Source organism: Puma concolor, chromosome C1 (assembly GCF_028749965.1).
Source record: "Puma concolor isolate L17-30 chromosome C1, mPumCon1.1.hap2, whole genome shotgun sequence".
In the NCBI taxonomy this organism is placed as follows: domain Eukaryota; kingdom Metazoa; phylum Chordata; class Mammalia; order Carnivora; family Felidae; genus Puma; species Puma concolor.
In genome coordinates this window covers 71,939,198-71,966,214 of record NC_141674.1, presented here as the reverse complement: position 1 = coordinate 71,966,214, position 27,017 = coordinate 71,939,198, and the positions used below count along the sequence as shown (strand labels likewise).

The window sequence follows — 27,017 nt, the reverse complement described above, 5'->3', positions numbered from 1 at the left end:
TCTCCCTCTCTCTTTGCCCCTCCTCCGTTCATGCTCTGTTTCTCTCTGTCCCCCAAAAATAAATAAACGTTGAAAAAAAATTTTTTTAAATAAAAAAAAAATACTCTTTAAAAAAAAATGTTTATTTATTTTGAGAGAAAGTGGACATCCATATGTGAGTGTGGGAGGGGCAGAGAGAGAGGAGACAGGGAATCCCAAGCAGGCTCCACACTGTCAGCACACACCCCCATGTGGGGCTCAATCCCATGAACCATGAGATCATGACCTGAGCCCAAATCAAGAGTCAGAGGCTTAACTGACTGAGCCTCCCAGGTGCCCCCAAATTAATTTTTTACAGCCAATTTAAATGAAAATATTTAATTAAGAAGAGGCGTACAGATTCATGACATTTGAGAAAATGATCCTATGACTTCACACGGTGTGTAGAAAGATCATATATATTCTTCCAAATTTCTGAAGAATTTGTCTTGTGAAATGCTAATAAATTTTACTAAGGAAATCATTTTTAAAAACTAGGAGGAGGACTTATCATGTTGACATTGTGACGACCTTTCCCCAGGCTCTTCTACACCCTGACACTGAAAGATTACTTTTCCTTGGGCTCAGGGTGAGTCTTCTTTTCTTACTCTGTACTCTCCTGTTGGCATATCTGGTCCCCTTAGCTTTTGCCATCCTGCAAAGCACATCAGTGACTTCCATTTCTGTATTTTCAGCCTTATACATCTTTTAAATTTCTTTCAGACCTGATTTTCCACTACCTACTGGACATTTTAAAATACATATCTAGCTTAGTTCATGGTGTTTAATAGTTGCTAGATGAAGATATTAAATGAATAATTTCTGTGCCACAGGCATCACAATTTAGCAGAGGCAAAAGTCAACTCATTGTCTTTCAGATATCTTTGAGGTACTTTTGGAAACTTTTTCCCCTCTATTTTCTACCTTAGGTAATAGTATCCATTGCTCATGGGTTTGCGAAGCTAGAAATCTGAGAATCACTCCTGACTCCCAGTACTCAACAGTAAACATGTCACTAAGTCCTGTCATTTTCCTTTCCTAAATTATCTCTCAAATAGTCTCTTCTTAGCCATCCTCACTGCCTCTGCCATATCTCAGGAAGGCCCCATTTCTCACCTAGATGGTAGTAATAGTCTCTTGATTTGTTCTGTTTCCTCCTCTCAAATTGATTTGCCAAGTTGCCACGGTGTTCTACAACAGAGATTCAATCTTGACATCACCTTGCCTAAATATTCTCAATTTGGCATATGAAACCCACTACAAATATAGTCCTGAAAGATGCTTTAAAGATATCTAGGAGATAATGGGTTATTTTTCTAACCTCATTTCGTGTCTCTCTCTTCTGTTCGACCCATGTTTTAGTCCAGTGCTTCTCAAGTGAAACCCCTAAGAGCCAAGGGGCCTGAAACCACAGGGTTTGATGATGATAGGCTGATGATAAGAGTTACAGCTTGAAACAGACTTCCGAAATCGGGATGTATTTGTTTCATATAAAGAATGCATGGACTTTTTGTATTCTTCACAAATATATTCATGTTTATTTTCATGCTTATTTTTTTATTTATGTAAATAATCTCTACACGCAACGTGGGACTTGAATTCACAACCCCGAGATCGAGAGTCTCATGCTCTTCTGACTCAGCCAGCTAGGTGCCCTTTTTTTCATTTTTAAAATGTCTAAAATCTCTATTCAATGCTGTATGTCAGTCACATTTCAACAAAACTGGGGAAAATGTCTAAAATTACTGTTAACTAAAATTGACATGAAGTTGAATAAACTCAGAGAAGCCCCAGGCAGCTGGGACACGCTTGTCTTGTGGTTTTCCATAGCCACTAGCATACTGCTGCACAGGCCCAGGGATTTGTCCCACGATGAGAGGCAGGGGGCTCTCTACTCCCCCCGTATGCCACGCCCTTTAATAACTGTGCATCCATTCATCCCACACCTCTACTTCTATCTCTACCTCAATCATAGTGCCTTTCTTCATCTTCATTACCTGGTAAACGCCTATTTATTTTTCAAGACCCAACTCAAATATCACCACCTCTGTAAAGCCATCCGGGCACCCAACAGAATGAGTCACTCTTTTCTCTGTTTTTCCATTATAGCAAGTATGACTTGTTTATATGGATTCCCTCCCCCCCACCCCCGCCACTGGATTTCAGGGTAGGGATAGTATCTCATTCCTTTATATCTCTATTGTTTAGCATGGCAACATAAAATATACGTTGAATTATTTAATTGATTATTCTTGAGAACAAATCTAGAAAAAGCTATCTAACAAAAGGCTATCAGGCTGATCTAACAAAAGTGTCTTTGCATTCTTCCAAAAAATTTCCTTTTCTTAAAAAAAAATTCATAATCCTTTGCAGTCAAATTTAAGGAAGTAAAGATCATAACCTTGTGATTTGGATGAGACATCAAGCCTTTTTGTCATGTTTTCTTTAGAGATACCCTAAGGGGATGACCATCGGAGGAATGAGTCATAACTCATGATACCCAGAAAGTTAGAAATTAAGTGGAAAATGTTTAGTAATTTCTTCATTTTACAAGTTTAAATTACAAATGATTGACTGAATATCTGTTCTTTCATGGGAGTGCTCAGAAATGAAGCATTCTTATGGTGACTAGTGAACACGGATATGCTCTCCAGGAGATGCTGAATTAAATTTGCCTAAAATGTGAAGATATTTAAAAATTAGTTTCAGGCGCGCCTGGGTGGCTCAGTCGGTTAAGCGTCCAACTTCGGCTCAGGTCATGATCTCGCGGTCCGTGAGTTCGAGCCCCGCATTGGGCTCTGTGCTGACAGCTCAGAGCCTGGAGCCTGTTTCAGATTCTGTGTCTCCCTCTCTCTCTGGCCCTCCCCCGTTCATGCTCTGTCTCTGTCTCAAAAATAAAAAAATAAACAACAACAAAAAATTAGTTTCAGTCTTACTAGTTGAGTAAAAATGTAATGAGTCAAGAATTTGTAGCTGAAAATACTTCTCTGATTATTTAAGTTCATTGTGATAAGTTTCAGATTGGATTTACCGAAGGGTAATCTGACAAATTAGATACAAGGTGGCTCTTTGCTAATTGTTATTTTAGTGAATGACCCTCCCACCCCTTTTTAAGAATTTTTTAAAAAGAGCTCAGAAACTAGGGGTTGAAGACCCTGAATAGGAGTCATTATTTTTTTTTTTTTCCTGCATGAGTGTGCCTGGGAGGGAGAGAGGGTGGGAGGGAAGGAAGGGGTCCTTGTTTGAACCCTAAACTGCTGGGATTCCAACCAAACCAAGTAGCCTCCAACTGACAGTCTGAGAAGCGCTTAGTAGACATCTCAGGCACACGTTCAAAACGCACTCCTATTTTCTCCCCACCGAGCTGCTCGTCCTGCAGTCTGCTTCACCTCAGTTGATGGCAATTCCATCTTTATGGCTGTGCAGGCAAGACCCAAGAGTTGTCCTTGACTCCTTTGCTTCCATCTCTCATCCTTTTGGATATATTTTTAACATTGCAGCCAGAGGGATACACATTTTAAAACATATGACAAAACACGCCAGTCGTCTGCTTGAAACCCTCCAATGGCTCCCATTTCACGCTACATGAAAGCCAAAGTCCTCACAGTGGCCTACAGTTGTGGTCCAGCATAACCCAGCCCCTGCGACTGGCCTCATTTCCCACCAGTCCTCTCTGTGGTTCACACTGCTGCAGACACACTGGCCTTCTTGGGGTTACCCGAACATACCAGGCACACGTCTGCTTTACGTTGACTGTTCCCTCTGCTGGAATACTTAAAGTAGGTATCTTCCAAATTTTTCGCGAAAATGTAACTTCTCAATGAGGTCTATCTCCACGCTATCTGAAATGGCATCTTCTCAACATTCCTCACTGTCTTTCTGATTTATTTTTTTCCCACAGCATCTATCACCTTGTAACACACTCTATAATGTACTAATTATGGTCATTGACTGTTTTTGTCCACTCAAATGTAAACTTACAAGGGCAGAATTTTTTTTGTCTTTCTTACTGCAGCATCCCCCATGCCTGAATTTCTGCCTGGCATATAGAAGATACACCACATATGGGGCGCCTGGGTAGCTCAGTTGGTTAAGCGCCCAACTCTCTCTCTTGTTTTAAAAATAGGATTGAGGATATTTTCATTTTTTAAAATTATTTTATTTTATTTTTTTGAGATAGAGAACACATGAGCAGGGGAGAGGGGCAGAGGAAGAGAGAGAGAGACAGAGAGAGAGAGAATCTCCATGCACAGCGTGGAGCTGGACAGAGGTACTCAATCCCACGACCTGACCCTGGGATCATGACCTGAGCCAAAATCAAGAGTCGGAAGCTCAATTGACTGAGTGTCCAACTCTTGATTTCAGCTCAAGTCATGATCTCACAGTTGTGAGTGAGATCAAGTTCTGTGTAGGCTGTGTGCTGGGCAGGGAGTCTGCTTAGGATTCTCTCTCTCCCTGGGTGCCTGGGTGGCTCTGTGGGTTGAACGTCTGAGTCTTGGTTTCAGCTCAGGTCATGAAATCATGGCTTCGTGGGTTCGAGCCCCACATCGGGCTCCACACTGACAGTTCAGAGCCTGCTTGGGATTCTCCCTCTCTCCCTCTCTCTCTCTCTGCCCCTCCCCCACTCATGCTGTCTCTGTCCCTCTTAAAATAAATACATAAACTTTAAAACAAAAAAGGTTCTTTCCTTGTCTCTGTCCCTCCCTACTCATGTATGTGTGCCTGTGCATTCTGTTTCTCTGAAAAATAAATTTAAAAAATATATAAATAAATAAATAAATAAATAAATAAATAAGAAGATATACCATATAATATTCAATAAATTATTTGGAACAGCTACTTTGGAGAAAAATTTGAAAGTATCTATTAAAGCTGAGAATGTACATAGCCTATCATCTAGCAATTCTACTCCTGGATATTTACCCTAGAGGAACTCTTACATACATGAATGAGGAAATGGTACATCGATGTTTACTTCAGAATTTCGGTGTGATGGCCAAAGATAGAAATAACCTAAATGTCCTTTAGGTGGGAAATGGATACTGTTTTTATTTAGTCAATAAATTACCATAAAGCTGCTAAAATAAACAAACTTGCATGGACATAGCTTGGAACCAAAATGGAGAGGTAAACGTTGCAGACTACATACAGAGCAATGCCATCTTTGGGAACAAAAACACACAGGAGTGATTTCTATTTATTACGGGTATGTGTATGTGAGAAAATAACTATGGCGGTGATTTATACCAATTCGTGACAGAAGGTTACACTTGGGGAGGGATGGTTAACTTTATAATGTTTTATTTCTTGTAAAATAGGAAGACTGGAAATAAATGACCTGTAAAATTTGTTGAATTTGGGGGCCATGAGTATTTTTATTATTTGTTATGCTTTTCTGTATTTGAAGTTTTCTTAAAATTAAAAAATCTTCTAGACTGTAAGATCTTTAAGAGCAGGAACTATGTTTTATTCATATTTCTATCCATAGGACCTAATATTCTTAATAGAATGTACAAGATTGTTGGGGCGCCTGGGTGGCTCAGTCAGTCAAGCGTCTGACTTCAGCTCCGGTCATGATCTCGTGGTCTGTGAGTTCAAGCCCCACATCAGGCTCTGTGCTGACAGCTCAGGGTCTGGAGCCTGATTCAGATTCTGTATCTTCCTCTCTCTCTGTCCCTCCCCCACTCATGCTCTGTCTCTCTCTCAATAATAAACATTAATTTTTTTTTTAACGTTTATTTATTTTTGAGACAGAGAGAGACAGAGCATGAACAGGGGAGGGGCAGAGAGAGAGGGAGACACAGAATCCGAAACAGGCTCCAGGCTCTGAGCTGTCAGCACAGGGCCCGACACGGGGCTCGAACTCACAGACCGTGAGATCATGACCTGAGCCGAAGTCAGACGCTTAACCGACCAAGCCACCCAGGCGCCCCTCAATAATAAACATTAAAAAAAATCAGAAAAAAGAATATAGAAGATTGTTGAATATATGTGTTGATAAGTAAACATTTTAATTTTAAAAGAAGAGAAGGAATTAAGGGGGAAAGATGAGTATATAAAGATATTAAGAGAAAGGTGAAAAATATTTGGGGTTGACATATGTGTGACTTAACACTCATGCTACCTGAGAACTTCATCTGGACCTTGAAACAGGATTTTGGAGACAGTAAGAAGATAAAGATGTGAAAAAGCTCTCTTTTATTCATCAGATGCAAAGAATACTGTAGGTATTCATTAGTTACTGTGGTAATGTTTCCCAATTCCCAACAGATATTAATCTGTGGGATTCAGGAACAACACAAAAATGAAATTCCTGAGATCATGTTATTTTGTATTTTTCCTAACACTTTATTTACATGTTTTTGAAATATAATGAGTAACCATAATAATGAACAATGAATCATTTTCTTGTGATAGGGTTATACTAAAAGTTCCAGAGCTTTATTATTATTATATTTATAATATATATATAATATATTATATATTATTTTTTTAAAAAATATAATAGGGGAGCCTGGGTGGTTCAGTCCGTTGAGCGTCTGACTTTGGCTCAGATCATGATCTTGCAGTTCGTGATTTTGAGCCCCGTGTCAGGCCCTGTGCTGACAGCTCAGAGCCTGGAGCCTATTTCAGATTCTGTGTCTCCCTCTCTCTCTGACCCTCCCCAATTCATACTCTGTCTGTCTCTGTCTCAAAAATAAATAAACGTTAAAAAATAAAAATTAAAAAAAAAACAGTGGAGTCTTGATTTTGGCTTAGGTCATGATCTCATGGTTTGTGGGTTCGAGCCCTGAGACAGACTCTGTGCTGATTGTGTGGATCCTGCTTGGGCTTCTCTGTCTCCTTTGCTCTCTGCCCCTCCCCTGCTCTCTCTCTCTCTCAAAAATAAGCATTTTAAAAAAAAAAAAAAGATAATAAAAGCATGGTGTAAGGTTTATTATTATTATAATATTGGACAAGATTGTGTATTTCAATTACATGCAGCAGTGATCACTACTTATTACAGACATTTCATTAAAGAAGTCATTAAAAAAAGAAAGCATTAATGCAAAATAAATTCTAAATAAAAATCATTGTTTTTAAATGTTTTTAATGTTTATTTTTGAGAGAGAGAGAGAGAGAGAGAGAGAGAGAGAGAGAGAGAGAGAAAGACAGTGCGAGTAGGGGAGGGGCAGAGAAAGAGGGAGACACAGAATCCGAGGCAGGCTCCAGGCTCTGAGCTGTCAGCACAGAGCCCGACACAGGGCTCAAAATCACAAACGGCGAGATCATGGCCTGAGCCGAAGTCAGATACTCAACGAAATGAGCCACCCAGGCGCCACTAAATAAAAAATCATTTTTAAAAATAAAAAATTAGGGGCGCCTGGGTGGCGCAGTCGGTTAAGCGTCCGACTTCAGCCAGGTCAAGATCTCGCGGTCCGGGAGTTCGAGCCCCGCGTCAGGCTCTGGGCTGATGGCTCGGAGCCTGGAGCCTGTTTCTGATTCTGTGTCTCCCTCTCTCTCTGCCCCTCCCCCGTTCATGCTCTGTCTCTCTCTGTCCCAAAAATAAATAAACGTTGAAAAAAAAATTAAAAAAAAAAATAAAATAAAAAATTAACACTTAAAAAGTTATTCTTCAAATGATAATTTAAAACACATAAAATATTGTCTTATCCAACAGATTTGATCTTTGTTTTGTGACAAAGATTCCAGATAAGGAAAAATTTCTCTCACTCTGTGATGTTGGTTTAGTTTTTTTGTTGTGTGTGTGTGTGTGTGTGTGTGTGTGTGTGTGTGTGTGTGTGTTTACAGAGGGAGGGGTGGGGAGGAGAAGAGGGGCAGAGAGAGAGAGAATCTTATGCAGGCTCCACATTCAGCACGGAGCCGAAGTGGGGCTCTATCCCATGACACTGGGATCATGACCTGAGCCGAAATCAAGAGTCCGATACTGAACCCGACTGAGGCACCCAGGCACCCCAATGTTGGTTTAGTTTTATGAAGCGCTTCCAAAAGCATTACCCAGTTGGGCATTAGAGCATACGTTGCTTTATATAAACTCATTTACTTTTTCAGCAGTGAAAATATTTTGTCTGTTTTACAAAGAACTATATCTTTTAGTACATATTCTAACACAAATTGCAGCAAACATGATTGGACTATATTCGAATAATGTAATATTTGGATCTCCTAGCAAGATCAACCACATACATGAAAAAAAAAAAAGAAAAAGAAATATGTTGACATTACCAATTTAGGGAGTTATTTTTCTTACAAAACTTGGTATTTCTTGAAATACCATCCATAGGATTAGCACAATGTGTTCTATGTATATAAACTTATTAATGTTTATTTTATTTGCAACAAGTACTCGCCAGTAAGGCCAGGAACACACGCTTATAACATGACAACAATAACAAGCAAGATGGATTAGATCTTAACTGCTGCCGTCTAATGTGCTCTTGTCATGCTTTCCAGAGATGTTGACCTTCATCTTTGACTGTACACGTCAGCATTTCCTGTCTTCCTTTTGATTTGATGTCAGTACATTCCTTTGAGTCAATAATATTATTATGTTGATTGTTGAGGTTTAATTTTCCCCTCTACGTTGCCCCTTTGTCAAAAATCAAATGACCGTACACAGAGAAAAACAGTACAGCATAGGGAAAATAGTCAATAATATTGTAATAACATTGTCTGCTGACAGACGGTGACTACACTTACCACGGTGAGCACTGAGTAATGCATAGAATTGTAGAATTGTTATGGTGTTATGGTGTAGAATTGTATGGCGAAACTAATACAACATTGTGTGTCAACTGTACCTCAACAATAAAAAAAAACGGGAGACATAACCGAGTACAAAATAAGTGAAATACTAATTTCACATTAAAAAAGCAAAAGAGAAAAGGGGAGAAAAATAAATTGATCATATATATGTGTGGATCTATTTCTGGATTCTTTCATCTGTTCCATTGTCTATGTATATTCTATATGTCCATAGACTCTATATGTCTCTTTTTATGAATACCAAACTGTCTTGCTTATATAGCTTTGTAATAAATCTTAAAATCAGGTGAGGCAAGTTCTCCAATTTTGTCCTTATTTTTAAAAGTTGCTGTGGTTAGGGGCACCTGGGTGGCTCAGTCGGTTAAGCATCTGACTCTTGATTTTGGCTCATGACATGATCCCACAGTTCGTGAGATTGAGCCCCGTATGGGGCTCCACACTGACAGAGTGGGACCTGCTTAAGATCCTTGCTCTCTCCCTCTCTCTCTGCCCCTCCCCCGACTTGTGTGTGCGCTCTCTCTCTCTCTCTCAAAATAAATAAATAAACATTTTTAAAAAATTGCTGTGGTTATTCTTGGCTCTTTGTGTTTACATGTTAATTTTAGAATCAGCTTGTCAATTTCTACAAAACAGCTTTTTGGAATTTTGATTGGGATTGGGTTGAAACTATAAATGAATTTGGTGAGAATTATATTAATAATATTGAGTCTTGCAATCCATGAACGTGGTTGATCATTTCATTAATTTAGATTTTCCAAAAATATAAAAACAGATCAATAGTTACAGGCACATAAAATATGCCAGGCAAAGTATTATGTGCTTTATATGTATACTATTAATTAAAATTTATCATTCCTTTCATTTGACAGATTATACATAGAAGGAAATGGGGAGGTGGAGAGACTCAGTAATTCCCCACAGTCAGTCAGTAAATGGTATAAAAGGGAATGTGGGCCCCCATTTGTCTGACTCAACTTTCTTCAGTTTACTTAACTCAGCTCCAACTAGGGTTAAGTGAGGGTCATCATTTATGCCTGTGAACCTCTCCAAAGTTGAGATTGTTCCTGAACAATCAGGCATTTCAAACTCCCACTGTTATGAAGACTTCACTGTTATGGTAAGGAGATAGTGTTAAATCATGTGAAGGCATACAAGACATTAGAGATTAAATTATATTTTCCAAATTGCACTTGAGAATCAAGTGTGCCAATTGGGCACTTTTGAATATCTATCTTGTTCACAGCACCTGGGATTCAGGTTTATGAGCAGCATAAAATTCTTGTACTCCATTGCAAGAAAAGATACTTCTGTTTATAAATTATCGATGCAAACTGGTTTAGGATTTGAAGAAAGGTTTTATAAAATGTATTAAAAGATCTGACAGCTCTTGATATAATTTGGGGCAATTATCTGTTATGGATATTCAGTGACTTTTACAAATTTATCCATGGCAAAAAAAAAAAAAAATCAAAACAAACCTGATGCGGTTGTATTTAAAATTAATCAAAGTTCCTGATCTCTTTCTGACAAGTCAACTTAGGTTTAATTTTTTCTTTTTTTTTTTTCTTTTTAAAATTTTTTTTTTCAAAGTTTATTTATTTTTGGGACAGAGAGAGACAGAGCATGAACGGGGGAGGGGCAGAGAGAGAGGGAGACACAGAATCGGAAACAGGCTCCAGGCTCTGAGCCATCAGCCCAGAGCCTGACGCGGGGCTCGAACTCACGGACCGCCAGATCATGACCTGGCTGAAGTCGGCCGCTTAGCCCACTGCGCCACCCAGGCGCCCCTAGCTTTAATTTTTTTTTTTTTTAATTTTTTTTTTCAACGTTTATTTATTTTTGGGACAGAGAGAGACAGAGCATGAACGGGGGAGGAGCAGAGAGAGAGGGAGACACAGAATCGGAAACAGGCTCCAGGCTCTGAGCCATCAGCCCAGAGCCTGATGCGGGGCTCGAACTCACGGACCGTGAGATCGTGACCTGGCTGAAGTCGGACGCTTAACCGACTGCGCCACCCAGGCGCCCCAGGTTTAATTTTTAAAAAGAATTCGTGAAGGAAGAGGTTATAGTGGAAGATCTACTTTTAAAGAAAAAAAGATTGGATGACACTTTATAAACATGGTAAGGCAGACTTTATTTAGGACCATCCTGATAGTTACAGGGACCCCTGCAATGGGATTTTACAGTGGGGAAAGAGAGATGAGGCTGAACTGGTAATACAGCATGGGCAAGTGGGAATTGATAGCCCAGGAGCAGGACAGGGGTCAGTGAATGGAAAATTACCAAGAGAAAACAAGATCAGGGGAGTTTTGGCTAAACCCACCTAACAGGACTCTCGCTGAAAACGGCCAGGGTGACCAGACTTCATGGGGGCTGGTGGAGGGTGAGGAACACAATTACATACTGAAGATGATCAGATATTGGGGGCGGGGGTGTTGGTTAAACTGACTTGGCAAGGTTCTTGCTAAAACTGGATTTTACAAAAAAATGTAATCCTAGGCACAGCTGAGCTTAGGAGGTTTAGCAGTCTGGCTAATGTTTGGCCACACAATCTTCATCACTACCTCAAGTATGTCCAGAGTCCAGCTTTTATTTCTTCTAAGAGCTTTCCAGGGCTCTTTCTGTCCCCAGCACCCAGCCTAGTGGAGTCTAATTAATTGCTTACAAGCAATTCTGCAAAGCTGGAAGGCCTAGAGAGGGTAAAAGGCTCAGGCTTGAAAAGACTTACAAATTTCACGATTTCCCCCGTTTGCAGGCCTCAGAATGGACGGCTGCTGGAGAGCACTGAGCACTCACCCGCAGCCAGGCCCTTTACACCCATTCTCAGGTCTACCCCCGCCCCACAAGCGTGTGGGAGCCTTCGGCCAGGAGGGGAGGCCCCTTTGCGGTCGGAAGCCCGGAGCCCACGCACTTTTTTGCACCTACCTCGCCGAAGCCCCTGAGCACTGGAGAAACCCGAGTAGGGCTATGCGGGTTGTTTACAGCAACCGGGAGGGGCGTGAAAGGGTGCCCGAGACCCGGACCGCTCCGGGCTCGTTCGGAGGCCTCCTTCGCACCACCTGGCCCGCTGAAAGACTACCCAGAAAGGGCGTGGAAAAGAGTGGGACAAAGGGGAGGAGGGTCACGAGTCAAAGCGGCGGCGGGGAGGATGCCACCGCCGGCGACTCACGGCCTCCGGGCTCCAGTTGGACCGGGTTAAGCAGAGCTTCAGAGGCTTCTAGAGCGGCGCGCGAACCTGCCGCTCCCCCTGCAGCGCAGAAGACCTGACACCCCCCCTGCCTGACCCGCTGACATCGCCACCCCACCCCCTTCCCCAGGTGAGTCGAGCCCGGCACCGCCCGGAGGCATCAGGTGTCGTGGGAACGGCGCCCGCGGAGTGCAGGGAGGGACCGCGATGTTGGGAGCCGTCGGTGACACACTGCGAGAGGGTCAGGACCCCCGGACGTCGGCGCCATGGAAGGGACGAAGGTGGGAGCGGGGTGCGAGCTGCAGCGGTTCCGCACAGCGCCCGCTCGGCAGCCTGCCCAAGGTCAGTGGGGTAGGTGGGGGGCCCCCGGCTGGGGTCAGCCCGCACCCCAGCTGCGCGGGCTGGAGGCTCTGCCGCGCAACCCCTGTCCAGGCCTTCGCCCACCCGGAAGCCTGAGGCAGGGACCCCGAGAGCTGAAGCCACCTGCGGCCAGAATCTTGCCCTGGAAGAGCTGGGGAGGGGTTTGCGGTCTGGGGGGCGGCCGGGGGCTCAGGGATGGTCCAGAAGTTGCTCAGCCAGCGTCTCGTGACTCGAGTGGCCTTTACTAGCGGCGTGGGGGGCGGATGGAAATGGAGGTGCTCAGCCGGGACCCCTGCGCGGGGCGAAAGCGGCCTCCAGCCAAGCTGGGCCGTCCGAAGTTGCTGGTGACGCGGAGGCCTGGGAGGAGGGCGGGCTGCGGCTGCACCTGCCAGCGCAAGGTCAGCGGGGACGCTGCTGCGGGGGTGGCAGGGGTGAAGAGAGGAGTTTTGAGTCTGATGGAGTGAGACAGCGCTTCTGAAGAAATGAGGTTGCGTTCCTTTGTCAACTGAGGTTTTTACTATTCACACATATTCCCTGGTTTTCTCTCATTTTCTGCAGCTGAATCCAGTTAAGCGTCTCATCTCCGTGAATAAACAGCCTGTGTGTGTCAGTTTGTAGATTGTAAGAGCGCGTCTGATACCGCGGATAGGCTCTCTCCTGCCGGGCGTCTCCACCTACCCCGCATCCTGCGCGGCGCCCCCGGGTGGCTGTGAAGGGTGGTTGGCGGGCACTCCTTCGGCGCCTCGGGGTCCGGACACCTGGCACTTTTTAAAGTGCACCCCAGGAAGGGCTTGTGTGACTTTGGGAAAGCCAACGTTTGCAGCAAGTGTAGCGGCCAGTCCTTGTGAATGAAATTCCTTGCTTCCGGGACAGCTTGGTGCCATAAATTGATTGCCGTTGTCTCATTTTCTCTTTGTCCCTGTGGGTTGCTGTTACACGGCGTGTCTACTTGAAAGTTTACTTTACCCTGTATCAAAATAGAAAGGGCTTAGTGTGTCCTCAAGTCTGTAATTTACCAACATGCACTATTATTACCTGCTTCATTACTAATGGTTAGTCACGTGAGAGTTGTGATGAACATAAAATCATGTTCCTTTTAAGTCCCATTGATGAAGTCTCTAACTGCTCGTTTTTGAAGAAGGAAATAAAATGCTCTTGAATGAAAATCTTAAGGGATTAATAGCTTTTTTTCTCTCCCCTACGTCTTTACCTGAGAGTTTCCGTACTCATACTTTGACAGGCATTTTAAGACGTAAGAACCATACTTGAATAAGTTCGATCATAATTATTGCATTGTGAAGGTATTGCATATTGTATTTTCATGCCATTGTAAATAGGCTTTATGCTTTGCTGACTCAGCAGTCTTCTTGTTAATCTTTTTATTAATCAAGATTTTTAAAAGCTTCCCCGTGGCTAGTTTTTATAGCCAATATCTATTATTTGGAGCTGTTGGGTTTGCTAAGAATGTTTGAATCAGAGGGGCGCCTGGGTGGCGCAGTCGGTTAAGCGTCCGACTTCAGCCAGGTCACGATCTCGCGGTCCGGGAGTTCGAGCCCCGCGTCGGGCTCTGGGCTGATGGCTCAGAGCCTGGAGCCTGTTTCCGATTCTGTGTCTCCCTCTCTCTCTGCCCCTCCCCCGTTCATGCTCTGTCTCTCTCTGTCCCAAAAATAAATAAACGTTGAAAAAAAAAAATTTAAAAAAAAAAAGAATGTTTGAATCAGAATCAACTGTGGGATTCTATATTTGGAAAGCAGTGTATTACCTAAACAGTAACTTGTTAGAGGTTGTATTATTATAGTTTGGTTTAATCCCTCCCCCACCTTGATCTCTGAGCAGAAGTCACTGTAACAGCATCACACAAAGCCAGCCTTTCTCTTCTACACGGAAGAACTCTACTTTGCCAGGTGGTTGGGGGTATTTTATTTTGAACAGGTTTCCATAATATTAATATTGGTCGGAGTGAAAATCCAAGATAAGCCCCTGCTTCTGGAGTGATGTCTTTGTCATTTTGGATTGGAAATGCTGACTACAAAGACAGTAAAATTAGCCCCATCTAGTTTCAAAGAGATAAAAGAGATAATAGATACGAGGTACTTTGAAAAGTAAAATGTGCTACATATATATAAGGCCCTCAATAAAAGTCAAATGCAAGTGATATGGCTGATTGCGATTTGGACTTAAATTAAGCTTCTGCATTCCCCTTCGTAGAACAGGTAAGTTTCCTGAGCCTCCGTTGCCCCTTAAGAATCTTGTTGCCTGTTCAGGAAGCTGACCTGGCTGTTTGGGCCATAGGGAGAGTGAGGCTGCTTGCTCAGTGTTGGAACCACTGCTAGGGCTTTATTTGCATTTGTATTTAATCAGAATACATGAGGGTAGGTATTGTTATTACTATTTTGCAGAAGAGAAAACTGAGGCTCAGAGAAGCTGAGTGACTTATCTAAGGTCACAGAGGTGTCAAGTCTTAGAACCGATTTTAGACACCAAACACGGTTTTAGTTCTCTGCACCACATCTTGCTACCTTTAACTCCGGTTTTAAACTTATTTTGATAATATGGTGAAACGTTAAGTATCACTGCACAGGGGTGCCTGGGTGGTTCAGTTGATTGAGCGTCTGACTTTGGCTCAGGTCATCATCTCGCGGTTCACGAGTTCAAGCCCCACGTCAGGCTCTGTCCTGACAGCTCAGAGCCTGGAGCCTGCTTCAGATTCTCCGTCTCCCTCTCTGTCTGCACTTCACCACTCACACTGTCTCTTTCTCTCTCTCTCTTTCAAAAATAAGCATTAAAAAAAATTTTTTTAAGTATCACTGCAGGAAAAATGGCCATATCTTCATATATACAAAATTTTGCCTGTTATTTCAGGGTCCACCTACCTTCTAAAACCATTACATAGGCTTGCAGGTCACCCTGTTCTAACTACCTCTGTCACGGAATGAGGCAGAAAGTGTATACGTACTATATATATGTACATACAATCATTTACTAACAGGAGTAGCCCTTGAGGGCAGTAACTTTCAACCAGGTGAAAATTTACTTAGTAATTGAAACAAAATTCTAATTGATTCTGTAAATATCTAAAGTGCCCTTTAGAACAATGGGGCTTAGTCGAAACCAGATCTTTTGTTTGGGCTTCTTCAACTATCCTGTGATAGCAAAGAATATAAATTTATACCTTTACTTATAGAATGTAAATAGTTTTTTTTTTCCTCTCCCCAGAGATGGCAAATCCCGAGGTTGTAATCAGTAGCTGCAGCTCTCAAGAAGAGGAAAATCACTGCACTTTTAACCAGCATACATCGCCCTCTGAGGAGCTTCTGTTAGAAGACCAGATGAGGCGAAAACTCAAATTTTTTTTCATGAATCCTTGTGAGAAGTTCTGGGCTCGTGGTAGAAAACCATGGAAGCTTGGCATACAAATTCTAAAAATTGCGATGGTGACTATACAGGTAAGCCTCTCAAATCATGAGTTTAGTGAAGGCCTCTTTTAGTAACAAAAAGCATGGACAGTGGTTTTTCATAACTTTCAACTGTATGTATAATGGAGAACAATAAATTAGGAAACACAATCTTAAACCCTTCTCCCTTCAATATTTGTAAAAGAAGACTTTGGTTTTTTTTTTTTTTTTTCCTTAATTATTTTCCTTCTCATCTTTCATTAAATTACAATTTTGGTCACAAAATGGAATCAGTTTTTAGGAAACGAAGATTTTAATATTCGGTTTCCAATAGAGAAGCTGGAGGTTTTTAAATCATCCATGAAAACTAGCTGTTGCCCAACCAGAGGATTCTTTACCCTCCTAGTTAGTTTCCTGGGAATTTCTCTCTTTTCAGAAATTTCAAAGGTTTCTGTTAAGGCAAGTATCTGGATTCTCACAGCCCTGTGATCATGGGAACCCTGTGATCATGGGAACCCCAACACTGAGCAATGTGGAAAAATGTGGAGTTAACTAAAAATGAGTGGCATACACAGTGAAATATGAGACTTCAATTTAGCAGAGTTTGAATCTCATTTCCTCATCTTCTGTTGACATTTTTGGGGAAAACCATATTTTGCAATTCTTTTTTTTTTTAGACGTTTATTTATTTTTTTGAGACAGAGAGAGACAGAGCATGAACGGGGGAGGGTCAGAGAGAGAGGGAGACACAGAATCCGAAACAGGCTCCAGGCTCCGAGCTGTCGGCACAGAGCCTGACGCGGGGCTTGAACTCACAGACCGTGAGATCATGACCCAAGCCGAAGTCAGATGCTCAACCGACTGAGCCACCCAGGCGCCCCTGCAATTCTTTATATATACTGGTTATGATTTACTCTTGTGAAGATATATTTTCCTACTCGTAAGAGTAATGATCTCTCCTTAAAAGCAAAAGAACAAAATTAAAAGCAGATATTAACAGGAAAAATAGATGTGATAGGTTTATTTTTATTAATACTTAACTTGGTGAAAAAATGCATATGTAAATAAATAACAAGTATTCAAGGAAAAAAAACTTTAAAGCCCTGAAATGACTAATCTTAACTGATTGTTGGGCACAAATGCTTAAGGTTAGAAGCTAAGGGGATTTCTACAATCATATGAAGTTGGTAGAATTTTTGCCTAAATTTCTCACACTTGTGTTACGTAAATGAAACTAACATTTGAGTGACTACTCTCTCCCAGGACATTATTTCATTTAATTATAATAACACTCCTATTGGATAAAAACTAGCATCCTTCATTTTACCGAAGAGGAAACTGATGTTTATAGAGTTTTTAAAAAGCCACATGACTAGTCAGTGGCAGAATCAAGAGTTTAGAGGCAGGTGCTTGCTCTCTCTCTAATATGTCACCATTAAAATGGGTGTTCAGTTCTCCATATAATAATTGGCAAGTTAGAATTGAAATTCTTCCAGGTGATAATACAGTGCATCACAATAGTGAAAATTTTCATCTGTGTTGTTTCTGATAAGTAGAGGGAAAAGCCTGTGTCAGATGAACATGAATATCTTCTACTTAGTATGATTGTTACCACTTGAGTGTTTGCTATATTGGGGGCTAAGCATCATCATGTTCAATTCTTAAGTCAGAGGTAAGTAGTGGTATCCCTATGTCCACGGATGAGAATATTGAGGCTTCCTGAAGTAAAATTGTCATAGTCAGGAAACTAGAAGAGGAGAGCTGAGATTCAACTCAGGTTTTATTCTAAGACTTGTGTTCTTAATTACTCCTAAATCTTTTAGGGAGCTCATCTAACCATCCTCTGTTTCCTAGGGTGCCCAAGAGGAAATTTGACCAGTGGTTTAAGATGTTAAGCCTGTTAGTAATACACATATAAAAGGCATTTAGGGACGTTCTTAAAAGGAACTGAGAGTTTTTCTTAATTGTGATGTTTCCTCAATCTGTACAGCAGCAACCAAGCAGAGGTGACGTAAAAACTTTGTGACTGAGCAAGTGTGACTTGGTGACAGATTCCCACTTTTCAGGGGAGAGAAGGTGGTCTTTCTGTTCACTTGGAGATTTTGTGTCTGCAGCAACAAAAGAAAGGTGTCTTTGATGACGGGCACCCTACTAAAATTTTCCCTTTCCCCACTACCTGGCTTAGTCTCTGAATTACAATGGCTCTCTCTCTGCCATGGGTGCACCTTTGAGGGCAGGGACTGCTGTTTTCACATCGCATCCTCTGGACCCAGCTCAGTGCTCGCGTGAGGGAGGTACTCATGTATTTGACTGCATTGGTAATTGGTCTTTAGGAATTCTCTGGAGGCTTTTCAGTCATCAGCTTCATTAGTTGTAAAATCCCTAGAACATCAAGCTGTCATCTTATTGGGATTTAAATAGGATACTTGGCTTAAAGAAGCTCTTCAGAAACGCAAGTCCAGTTAGGAGGAGAGCAATGATATATGTGGGGTGTAGGACATACATCAAGAGGAGAGGTGAAAAGAGAAAAGATTTGTGTGCTTTACTTTTCCCCAATAAGACCCTGGACTACTTTGTGTAGCATGCCAGGGTGGCTAGAGCTTGGATTTAGTCTGTTGGACTTGAGTTCAGATTTTGGCTACACCCTTGCTAGTGATGTGACTTGAACAACATTATTTAACTTCTTTGCCTTTATGTACCCATCTATAAAATGGGTATATTAGGAACTGTACTGTGGGATTTGTATGAGGAAAGCTCCTGGTGTGGCACCTAGGTGCTCAGTGTTGTTCCCTTTTTCCATATAAAATACACCCTGCATTGTTCTGGGATCCAGAGTGTATGTTAGAGTGTATGTTCTAAAGTTACAGTGTGTGTGTGTGTGTGTGTGTGTGTGTGTGTGTGTGTGTGTGTGTGTGTCACAGAGTGAGAACAAGTGAGAGTGAGCAAGAGAGAGGACGTGCAAAAGAGCAAGAGACTGAGATGGTTTTGGAGGGAAGAGAGACTTTGAGTACATAAAGTTTCAGCTATGACTGAAAGAGCTTATGTTAATACCACAGCAATGCAGTTAAACAATGATTTTAAGCATGAATAACTGAGTTTCATATAAAACTCTGCTGTCAATCCTTCATGAATATGTAAGGATATGTTTGTTAACATTCTTTAATTTAGAGGTCAGTCGAGAGGATATTTTTATTTTTGGCCTTATTGTCACAGTTTTGGTAATTAAATGGTGAAATTAAATATAATAGTTTGAGTGGAGGATTTAGACTTACTTAAGGTATTTCTTATATTGCATTGTACACCTTCTTCAAAACCTTCTTGATGTCCTGCATAAATCATTAAAAATCTTTTAAAAATTTTTTTTGTTTTTATTTTATTTTTGAAAGAGAGAGAGACAGAATGTGAGGGGGGGAGGGGGTAGAGGGAGGAAGACACAGAATCTGAAGCAGGCTCCAGGCTCCGAGCTGTCGGCACAGAGCCTGATGCGGGGCTCGAACTCACTGACTTGAGAGATTATGACCTGAGCTGAAGTTGGATGCTCAACTGACTGAACCACCCAGACGCTCGCCATTTAAAGATCTTTTACTGGGGCGCCTGGGTGGCGCAGTCAGTTAAGCGTCCGACTTCAGCCAGGTCACGATCTCGCGGTCCGTGAGTTCGAGCCCCGCGTCGGGCTCTGGGCTGATGGCTCAGAGCCTGGAGCCTGTTTCCGATTCTGTGTCTCCCTCTCTCTCTGCCCCTCCCCCGTTCATGCTCTGTCTCTCTCTGTCCCAAAAAAATAAATAAACGTTAAAAAAATAAAAATAAAAATAAAGATCTTTTACTTGCCCTGTAAGCCCCCTGGACCATCTGCCTCCAGTTTTTCTGTTGACATTTTTTTTCTTGGTGGTCCTTCGATTGGATTATGCTGGAATCCTCAATGTCCCCCACCAAAGTGCTAAGTTGTACTCCACCTTCTTTGTCTTTTCCCTGAGCTCTTCAAATGTCCTCACCCAAGTTATGCACATACTTCAGGGGTTTCCATCATTATTTCTTTCTTAAAGAAACTTTCCCATTTCTTTAGCCAGAGTGACCTAGCTTCTCTAAATTCCTAAACAAGGACTTCTCTGAAATAAAGCTTTTAGTGGTGGGGGCAACATCCTAAGTAAGATCATACATGAAAATGTGCAAAGCTACTTTCTTTCATTTTATTTTTATTTAAAAACATTTTTTTAATGTTTATTTTTAAGAGAGTGAAAGAGACAGTGCAGGTGGGGGAGGGGCAGAGAGAAAAAGAGAGAGAGAGAGAGAGAGATGCAGAATCAGAAGCAAGCTCCAGGTTCTGAGCTGTCAGCACAGAGCCCAACATGGGGCTTGAACTCATCAACCGTGAGATCACAACCTGAGCCGAAGTTGGACATTTAACTGACTGAGCCACTCAGGCGCCCTTATTTTCTTTCATTTTAAAACTAGAAGCCCACCTTCTCTTTAAGGTCAAATTAATTAACAGCTACAGAAACTTTAATTTCTATTGAATACATTCAGGATTAATTAAACATTGAATCTGGAATAGATAAATTGGTCATTATATGGAGACCTTTTATTTCATTGGTTTTTCACCCTCTTTTCCTTTCTTTTTTTTTTTCTTTGAAGCTGGTTTTTTTTGGGCTGAGTAACCAGATGGTTGTAGCTTTCAAGGAAGACAACACTATAGCATTCAAACACCTCTTCTTAAAAGGATATGTGGACCGAATGGATGACACTTACGCAGTCTACACGCAAAGTGATGTGTATGATCAGATCATCTTTGCAGTCAACCAGGTAAATCAAGTATGTGCGTTCCTACTTGGGAGAAAGAACAGCCCGGGAAACTGTTAGCAATGTATATAATAAAAACTGACATTCCAGTGTAGAAGGGTGAACATTTCTGTGATGATAGGTATAAAACCATTTTTAAATTATTTTTAAAAATATCACCATCAATCTTCTATGAAACTAAAAATTGAGAAAAATGTATTGTTTAGTGACAGAGAGGCAGAAACTTTAAAGGCTTCATTAAAAGAATCAGAGCTAGGGGTTGGCATGAGTGCTTCAAAGATTTAAAATTATTAACCGTGGCCCTGGTTGTAAGTACTCATTAAGTCTTCAGAGTTTATACTTTCAGGGGCTCTTAACCAATAATGAGAATATTAACTTTGCAGAGTATATATAGCAACTAAGATCTGAAGGTTCATTTAAAAATTAAGTAAGGCCTTAAAGTCATACATGACAATGATTTTATTGTAACATTGATTAACTGCCAAAAAAAGTAAATTATTAAAGTGAAATCATGGCTCCTCATTATCTAGAGACAATCTCTGTACCATGAGGTAGCAAACAACCAGAATGAAATATGTATTTACGGCACCAAGGCTTTCTGTCAATGGCCAGAAATCTATAGTAATAGAAGGAGATTGAAGAAGTTATTACACAGGATTCTGGGTCTGTGTGAAAAATTCCTCTGTCAAGGCAGAGCTGCAGAGGTTAAGTGAGGACAGATGCCCAGCCCTGATTAAAGCCCCACAGAGGCCTCAGCCACTTGGGGGCCCCATCGGTCATTCCCACAGGTCACCTACCTTCCAGCCATAGTCCCACACACCACATTCCTGCCCCAGAGTCTCTGACTCCAGCTCCAGGGCTGCCCTTTAGCTGGACACAGTCCTACCACTTATCTCTGACCACCCAGCTCTCGCACAGACTTCCACAAACAGTCTTACGAGGACAGCAAGGCAGTCCGGCCACAGCATATCCTATAATGTTAGCAGGTCACCTGCAGCCCTGCACCTTGGGTCTTTTATGTTTCAAGGTCTTACAAGGTTCAAGACTTACAAGTTTCTATGGTCAGGAGGTTCAGATCTTTAGGTAACTCCTGTGAGGATTGGCTCACAGACAGTGGGCACTCAGATGGGCCCGTACTTGTATGACTCGACTTCATGACCCCTGCTTGTTCTCCAGCTTTCCTTCTCATCACACCCCCCACCTTGCAGGCACGCTGGTCTACTTGGGACCTTACTACACTCAATATCTTTTACCCTTCGTTTTCATTTAATGGACTTGTTTACCTTTTACACCTTCCCACCCCCAAAATAAAACTACCAATTTGGCTCAGAGTAGCTTTAGCAAGGCGTAATATGCTTATTTCCTCGAATAGAAAACAAAAACCTCAAAACTGACTATCTCTACGTCATACTGTTTGCCCCCTGCATGTAGGACGTAATGCTACTTAACAGCATATGCAGCTTACTTTTATTACCGTGGATTTCTGGCTCCTTTTCCCAGTCCCATGGCCAATGGAGAGCTTGGTGCTGTAATTACATATCCTGTCCTAGCAGTTTACCATTTCACTGTGAAGAGATTAGCTCTCATAAATGAAGAGCAACTATTGCTCTTCTGCTATAAAAGTGTTAGAATATTTTTTACCTTATCATGAATTTGACAAATATTTGAGCACCTCCTCTATGCCTACTACTGTTTTAAGTGCTGGGGTTAGAGCAGTAGCCTTGATAAATTCCTTGCCCTGTGGAATTTACATTCTAATGAAGGAGGTAGATTTTTTTTTTTTTTAATTAATGTTTGTTTACTTTTGAGAGAGAGAGAGAGAGAACATGAGCGGAAAGGGACAGAGAGAGAGGGAGACCCGGAATCTGAAGCACACTCCGGGCCCTGCACTGTCAGCACGGAGCCCGATGCTGGGCTTGAACCCATGAACCGTGAGATCATGACCTGAGCCGAAGTTGGATGCTTAACCGATTGAGCCACCCAGGTGCCCCAAAGGAGGTGGATTTTAATAAGTTTAACCCAAACCATTTGATTTCAGATAGTAATGAGTGCTATGGAGTAAAATTAAGTAGCGCAAGAGGGTCAACAGTTTCTTCGAGGTGGTCAGAAAAGGCCTCTCTGAGGATTCGAAGTCTGGGGAAGAAGATTCCAGGCTGAAGGAGTAGCAACAGCAAAGGCTCTTGAAGCCAGAATACATTTAGTATGTTTGAGGAAATACAAAGGAGGGGAGTGTGACTGGGCTAGATCTCTTAGGGCTTTACAGGCCCTGAAAAGGAGCTTTGGAATTTATTCTCAGAGAGACCGGAAGCCATGGGAGGGCTTTCAGTGGGGGAGAGACTCTAATATTAGCAAAGGCTAATATCTGTTCCCTCAAGTATTTAGCATCTGTTTTGTATCAGATAGTGTTTTTGATACATGGATACTACAGTGAGCAAATAGACAAAGTTGAGGAAGTCATATTCTAATAGGGAGAGACAGGCAGTAAATAAGGATACCGTTTGTCAGTTGGTTAGAAGTACACATAAGTGTGCTGTAAAAAAAAAAAAAAAAAAAGGTAGCAGCAGCAGGCAGAGTGAATGGGTGGAGATGGTCAGGAAAGGCCCCCTGATAAGTGACAGGTGGGCAGGACAGCCCAGAGCGTGGGGAGGCAGACTGCAGCCATCTCAGGGATAGCACGAACAGAGTCTGGAACAGGTTCGTGTTTTGGGTATCACTGTCCTAACGGCTTTACGTGCATTAATTCACTTAGTCCTGTAACAATCCTGTGCATTCTTTTTTTTTTTTTTAAGTTTATTTATTTATTTTGACACAGAGAGAGTGAGCAATGGTCAAAGAGAGAGAGAGAAAGGGAGAGAGAGAATCCCAAGCAAGCTACACACTGTTGTCACAGAGCCCGACATGGGGCTTGATCCCATGACCCTGAGATCTTGACCTGAGCTAAAATCAAGAGTTGGATGTTCAACCGACTGAACCACCCAGGTGCCCCAGCAGTCCTGTGGGTTCTATATGGGGACTGGACTGTGGTGAGAGGCGGACGGGAAGCAGGAAGACCACAGCAGTAGGAAGAGATTCAGTTTGTCAGGGTGAGAGGTGAGGTGGTGTGGACAAGGCGATGAGAGGCAGTCAGATTTGGAAGATAATTTGAAAGTAATGCATGACTTTCTGATGGACCGGAAGTGGAGTATGAGAAAAAGAGAGTGAAGAATCGGTTCTAAGTTGCGGCCTGTGAACCTGATTGGCTTATGGAGTCACTGATTGAGAAGGGCATTTTCATGGAAGGAGCTGGTTTTTCCGTTTGCACATTTGCATTTGAGATACCTCTTGGACACCAGAGGTGCCATGCAGGCAGATTGCTACCCATGTATGCATTTGGGTGGAAAGGTCAGGAGACGTAAATTTGGAAGCTATTGGCGTACAGATCTTGTTTCATTGTGGGGCTGGTTGAGATCTCTTACCGAGAGAATGTGGGTGAAGAAGTGGAGGACTGAATCCAAGGGTGCTCTGACAGCTAGAGGTTGGCAGGAGCAGGATTCAGCAAAGGAGACTGAGACAGAGAGCCTGTGTCCCAGAAGTCTAGGGGAGAAGGCATCCTGCGAAAGGGAAGGCACTCCGCTGCATCAAACGCTGTGGGAGGCTGAGTTAAATAAGAACAGAGAACCATGCCTCAGATCTGGTAAAATGCTGCTGGAGGCGGCCTGGACAAGGCCCAGCTCAGCATCTATCCCCCTAGGCCCAGATTACAAATGATTCTTTCACTGATTTTAGCATTTTCACATGCATTTTTATAGTAGAATTATTTATCTGTGTGTCCATCCCACTAAATCCAAGAGATGGCTGCTACCATATCCCTATCTTCGTATCACTTCTTGTGCCAAACAGCATTGTTCATAGTAAGCTCTGAAACCCTTTTTTCTTCTACAGAAATGCATTCAGAGTTTGAGTTGATGGTTATTCCAAAGTACCATAAGATTCTCATTGGTAAAATTACATTTGTTTGTTTAGAGGACTCCCAGGACGAGGGAATATTGCTGTGAAAGTGACTAAACTATTCTTGCAAAGATAAAGATGAAACTATTTTTTTAAGTTTTGCAAGTTAGCTTGGAACGACTGTATCCCCCTTCCTATATTAAAGCAGCAAAGCGGAACTCTGATCTTACAAGAAATAGTTCAAAGATACAGTTTGTATTCACACTGAATGCACAGATCAGTTCCTGAACATAGTTCTTTAAAGAAGGAAAGAACCGCAGAGATGACATGGGTTAAACCTTGAATTTTGTAGACAAGGAACCAGAGGCTCAGAAAGTTTGTGTCTTGCTCACAGTCACAGACATGAGACTTGAGCCCAAAACTTGAGTGCTTTTTCTGGCTGCTGTCCTGGTGCACATTAGCATGTCGCGTACTACGCATGTCAGTGTGAATGTGAATGTCTCCATCCAGAAAGCAGGTTGGAATCTGCCCATTTCAAAGACGGGCTGGGTAGGGAATCATGGCTTCATTTCTGCCTGGCTGGTGTTCCCATTTTCTGTTTCTCTTTTCTGTTCAAGTACTTGCAGCTGCGCAGTATCTCGGTGGGGAATCATGCATATGAGAACAAGGGTACCGAGCAGTCTGCTATGGCGATCTGTCAGCACTTCTACAAGCAAGGGAACATCTGTCCTGGAAATGATACCTTTGACATTGATCCAGAAATGGAGACTGGTAATGTTCTTCAAAAAACTAGAGCTTCTATTTTTTAACTCCTTGATTTATACTTAAAGTTAGCAATTTTGTCTCTGAAAATGTTGATTTGGTCTGTACTGTTAGGTCATAGTGAGAAACTACATAGGAGTTATCATGTGTCAGGTACCATCCCAAGCCCTTTACTGTAACTCATGATTTTTTTTTTTAAAAGCAACAACAACAGACCAATAAGGCAAGGTGTATTATTATCCTCATTTTATAGAAGACTAAAGTATGGCTCAGAGAGTTAAGTGATATATTCCAGATGGAGCTAGGAAGAGGCAGTGCTGAAATCTGACCCAGGCTGTCTGTGCTCTTAGCCACTATATCCTTGACCTCTATATAACACTGCCTCTTATGCTGGATAAGCCAGTTACATAGACTTATACTATCCTTAGAAGACGTTGTACTTGCAAATTTGCGATGTCTATAAAACTCCCTCCCCTCAACTGCACTTCACTATTTAGTATCTTTGTGGGTCATTTCAAGGAGAAACCAGAACCAGAGTTTAGAATACAGTGGCTTATTCTTTTTTAAATTTTTTTTTCAACATTTATTTATTTTTGGGACAGAGAGAGATAGAGCATGAACGGGGGAGGGGCAGAGAGAGAGGGAGACACAGAATCAGAAACAGGCTCCAGGCTCTGAGCCATCAGCCCAGAGCCTGACGCGGGGCTCGAACTCACGGACCGCGAGATCGTGACCTGGCTGAAGTCGGATGCTTAACGGACGGCACCACCCAGGCGCCCCTACAGTGGCTTATTCTTATTAGCAAAGTTCTATTTACAGTCTGTACCTAAAACATTAAATTTTCAAGTACTTTTAACAACAGCCACTGGGAGGTTTTTTTGGAGAAGGATAGTAAAGGATTACAGTACAGATTAGTGAAAACTTCTAAAATGCTGTCTTCCCTTTTTTTCTTAAGTTTGTTTGTTTATTTATTCATTCATTCATTTATTTATTTATTTATTTATTTATTTATTTATTTATTTATTTATTTTTGAGAAAGAGCAAGCAGGGGAGGGGCAGAGAGAGAGAATCCCAAGTAGGCTCCATACTGTCAGTGTGGAGCCCAGTGTGTGGATCCCTGCCGATGTGGGGCTCAAACCCATGAACTGTGAGATCATGACCTGAGCCAAAATCAAGAGTCAGAGGTTTACATGACTGAGCCACCCAGGTCCCCATGTCTTCCTTTTTTTTTTTTTTTTTTTTTTCCCCTTAAGTATAGTCTAGTATAGAGGGGAAAATAGTATTTAAAAAAATAGATCCTTTAAACTTAGACAATTTTGTCTTAAGTACTCCAAGTTCTTCAAACTTATGCTTAGGATACAAAAAAGGGAGCAGGGACTCAAAATTTAGGCTTCCAGATTCAGGAAGGAAGATAGCATTCTACAGAAGACTCATGAGACAGAATTCATGTCTTCTGCCCTCCATCCACTCGTGTCTTGAAAAACAAATGATTCATTGTAACTAAGGGGTACTGACTTTTGGCTTTTAAATCTTAATTCAGAAGAATAGTAGAATCTGAATAATCTAGTCTTAAATGTATTATCCTTTCAAGATGCAGTGTTACTTATTTATTTTAGGCTATCTACAGAATGTTTTGTTCCTTTCTATGGCAGAATGTTTCTTTGTAGAGCCCGATGAACCTTTTCACATTGGAACACTGGAAGAAAATAAACTCAACTTAACACTGGACTTTCACAGGTGAGGGAGGCAGATGGGAGTATAACTTATATTTGTATGTGCATGTTTTCACTGCACTAAAGGCTCCT

General features: G+C 41.9%; 2 protein-coding genes and 1 long non-coding RNA gene across 4 annotated transcripts in view; 2 read left to right on the top strand and 1 right to left on the bottom strand.

Annotated features, from left to right (window-relative positions):
- Positions 1 to 11,934, bottom strand: part of DNAI3 (dynein axonemal intermediate chain 3) — a 96,690-nt gene extending 84,756 nt beyond the window's left edge. Inside the window, exon 1 of the mRNA XM_086717436.1 lies at positions 11,710 to 11,934. The gene's annotated coding sequence lies outside the window, so the exon portion shown is untranslated. The remainder of the gene's footprint in view (positions 1 to 11,709) is intronic.
- A 149-nt stretch (positions 11,935 to 12,083) lies between these two features.
- On the top strand, positions 12,084 to 13,497 carry LOC147578136 (uncharacterized). Its single transcript, XR_015254831.1, has 2 exons — positions 12,084 to 12,313; positions 12,890 to 13,497. It is a non-coding gene; the product is annotated as an uncharacterized LOC147578136 (long non-coding RNA).
- A 1,936-nt stretch (positions 13,498 to 15,433) lies between these two features.
- MCOLN3 (mucolipin TRP cation channel 3) overlaps positions 15,434 to 27,017 on the top strand; it is a 28,612-nt gene continuing 17,028 nt past the window's right edge. The window contains exons 1-4 of one of the 2 annotated variants that reach the window (XM_086717433.1): positions 15,434 to 15,777; positions 20,359 to 20,526; positions 25,068 to 25,221; positions 26,880 to 26,949. In XM_086717433.1, coding sequence (XP_086573559.1) covers positions 15,550 to 15,777; positions 20,359 to 20,526; positions 25,068 to 25,221; positions 26,880 to 26,949 — 620 coding nt within the window. In that variant the 5' untranslated portion in view covers positions 15,434 to 15,549. Of the gene's footprint in view, positions 15,778 to 20,358; positions 20,527 to 25,067; positions 25,222 to 26,864; positions 26,950 to 27,017 lie in introns of both variants that reach the window. The other variant, XM_025934891.2, reaches the window with a different exon arrangement.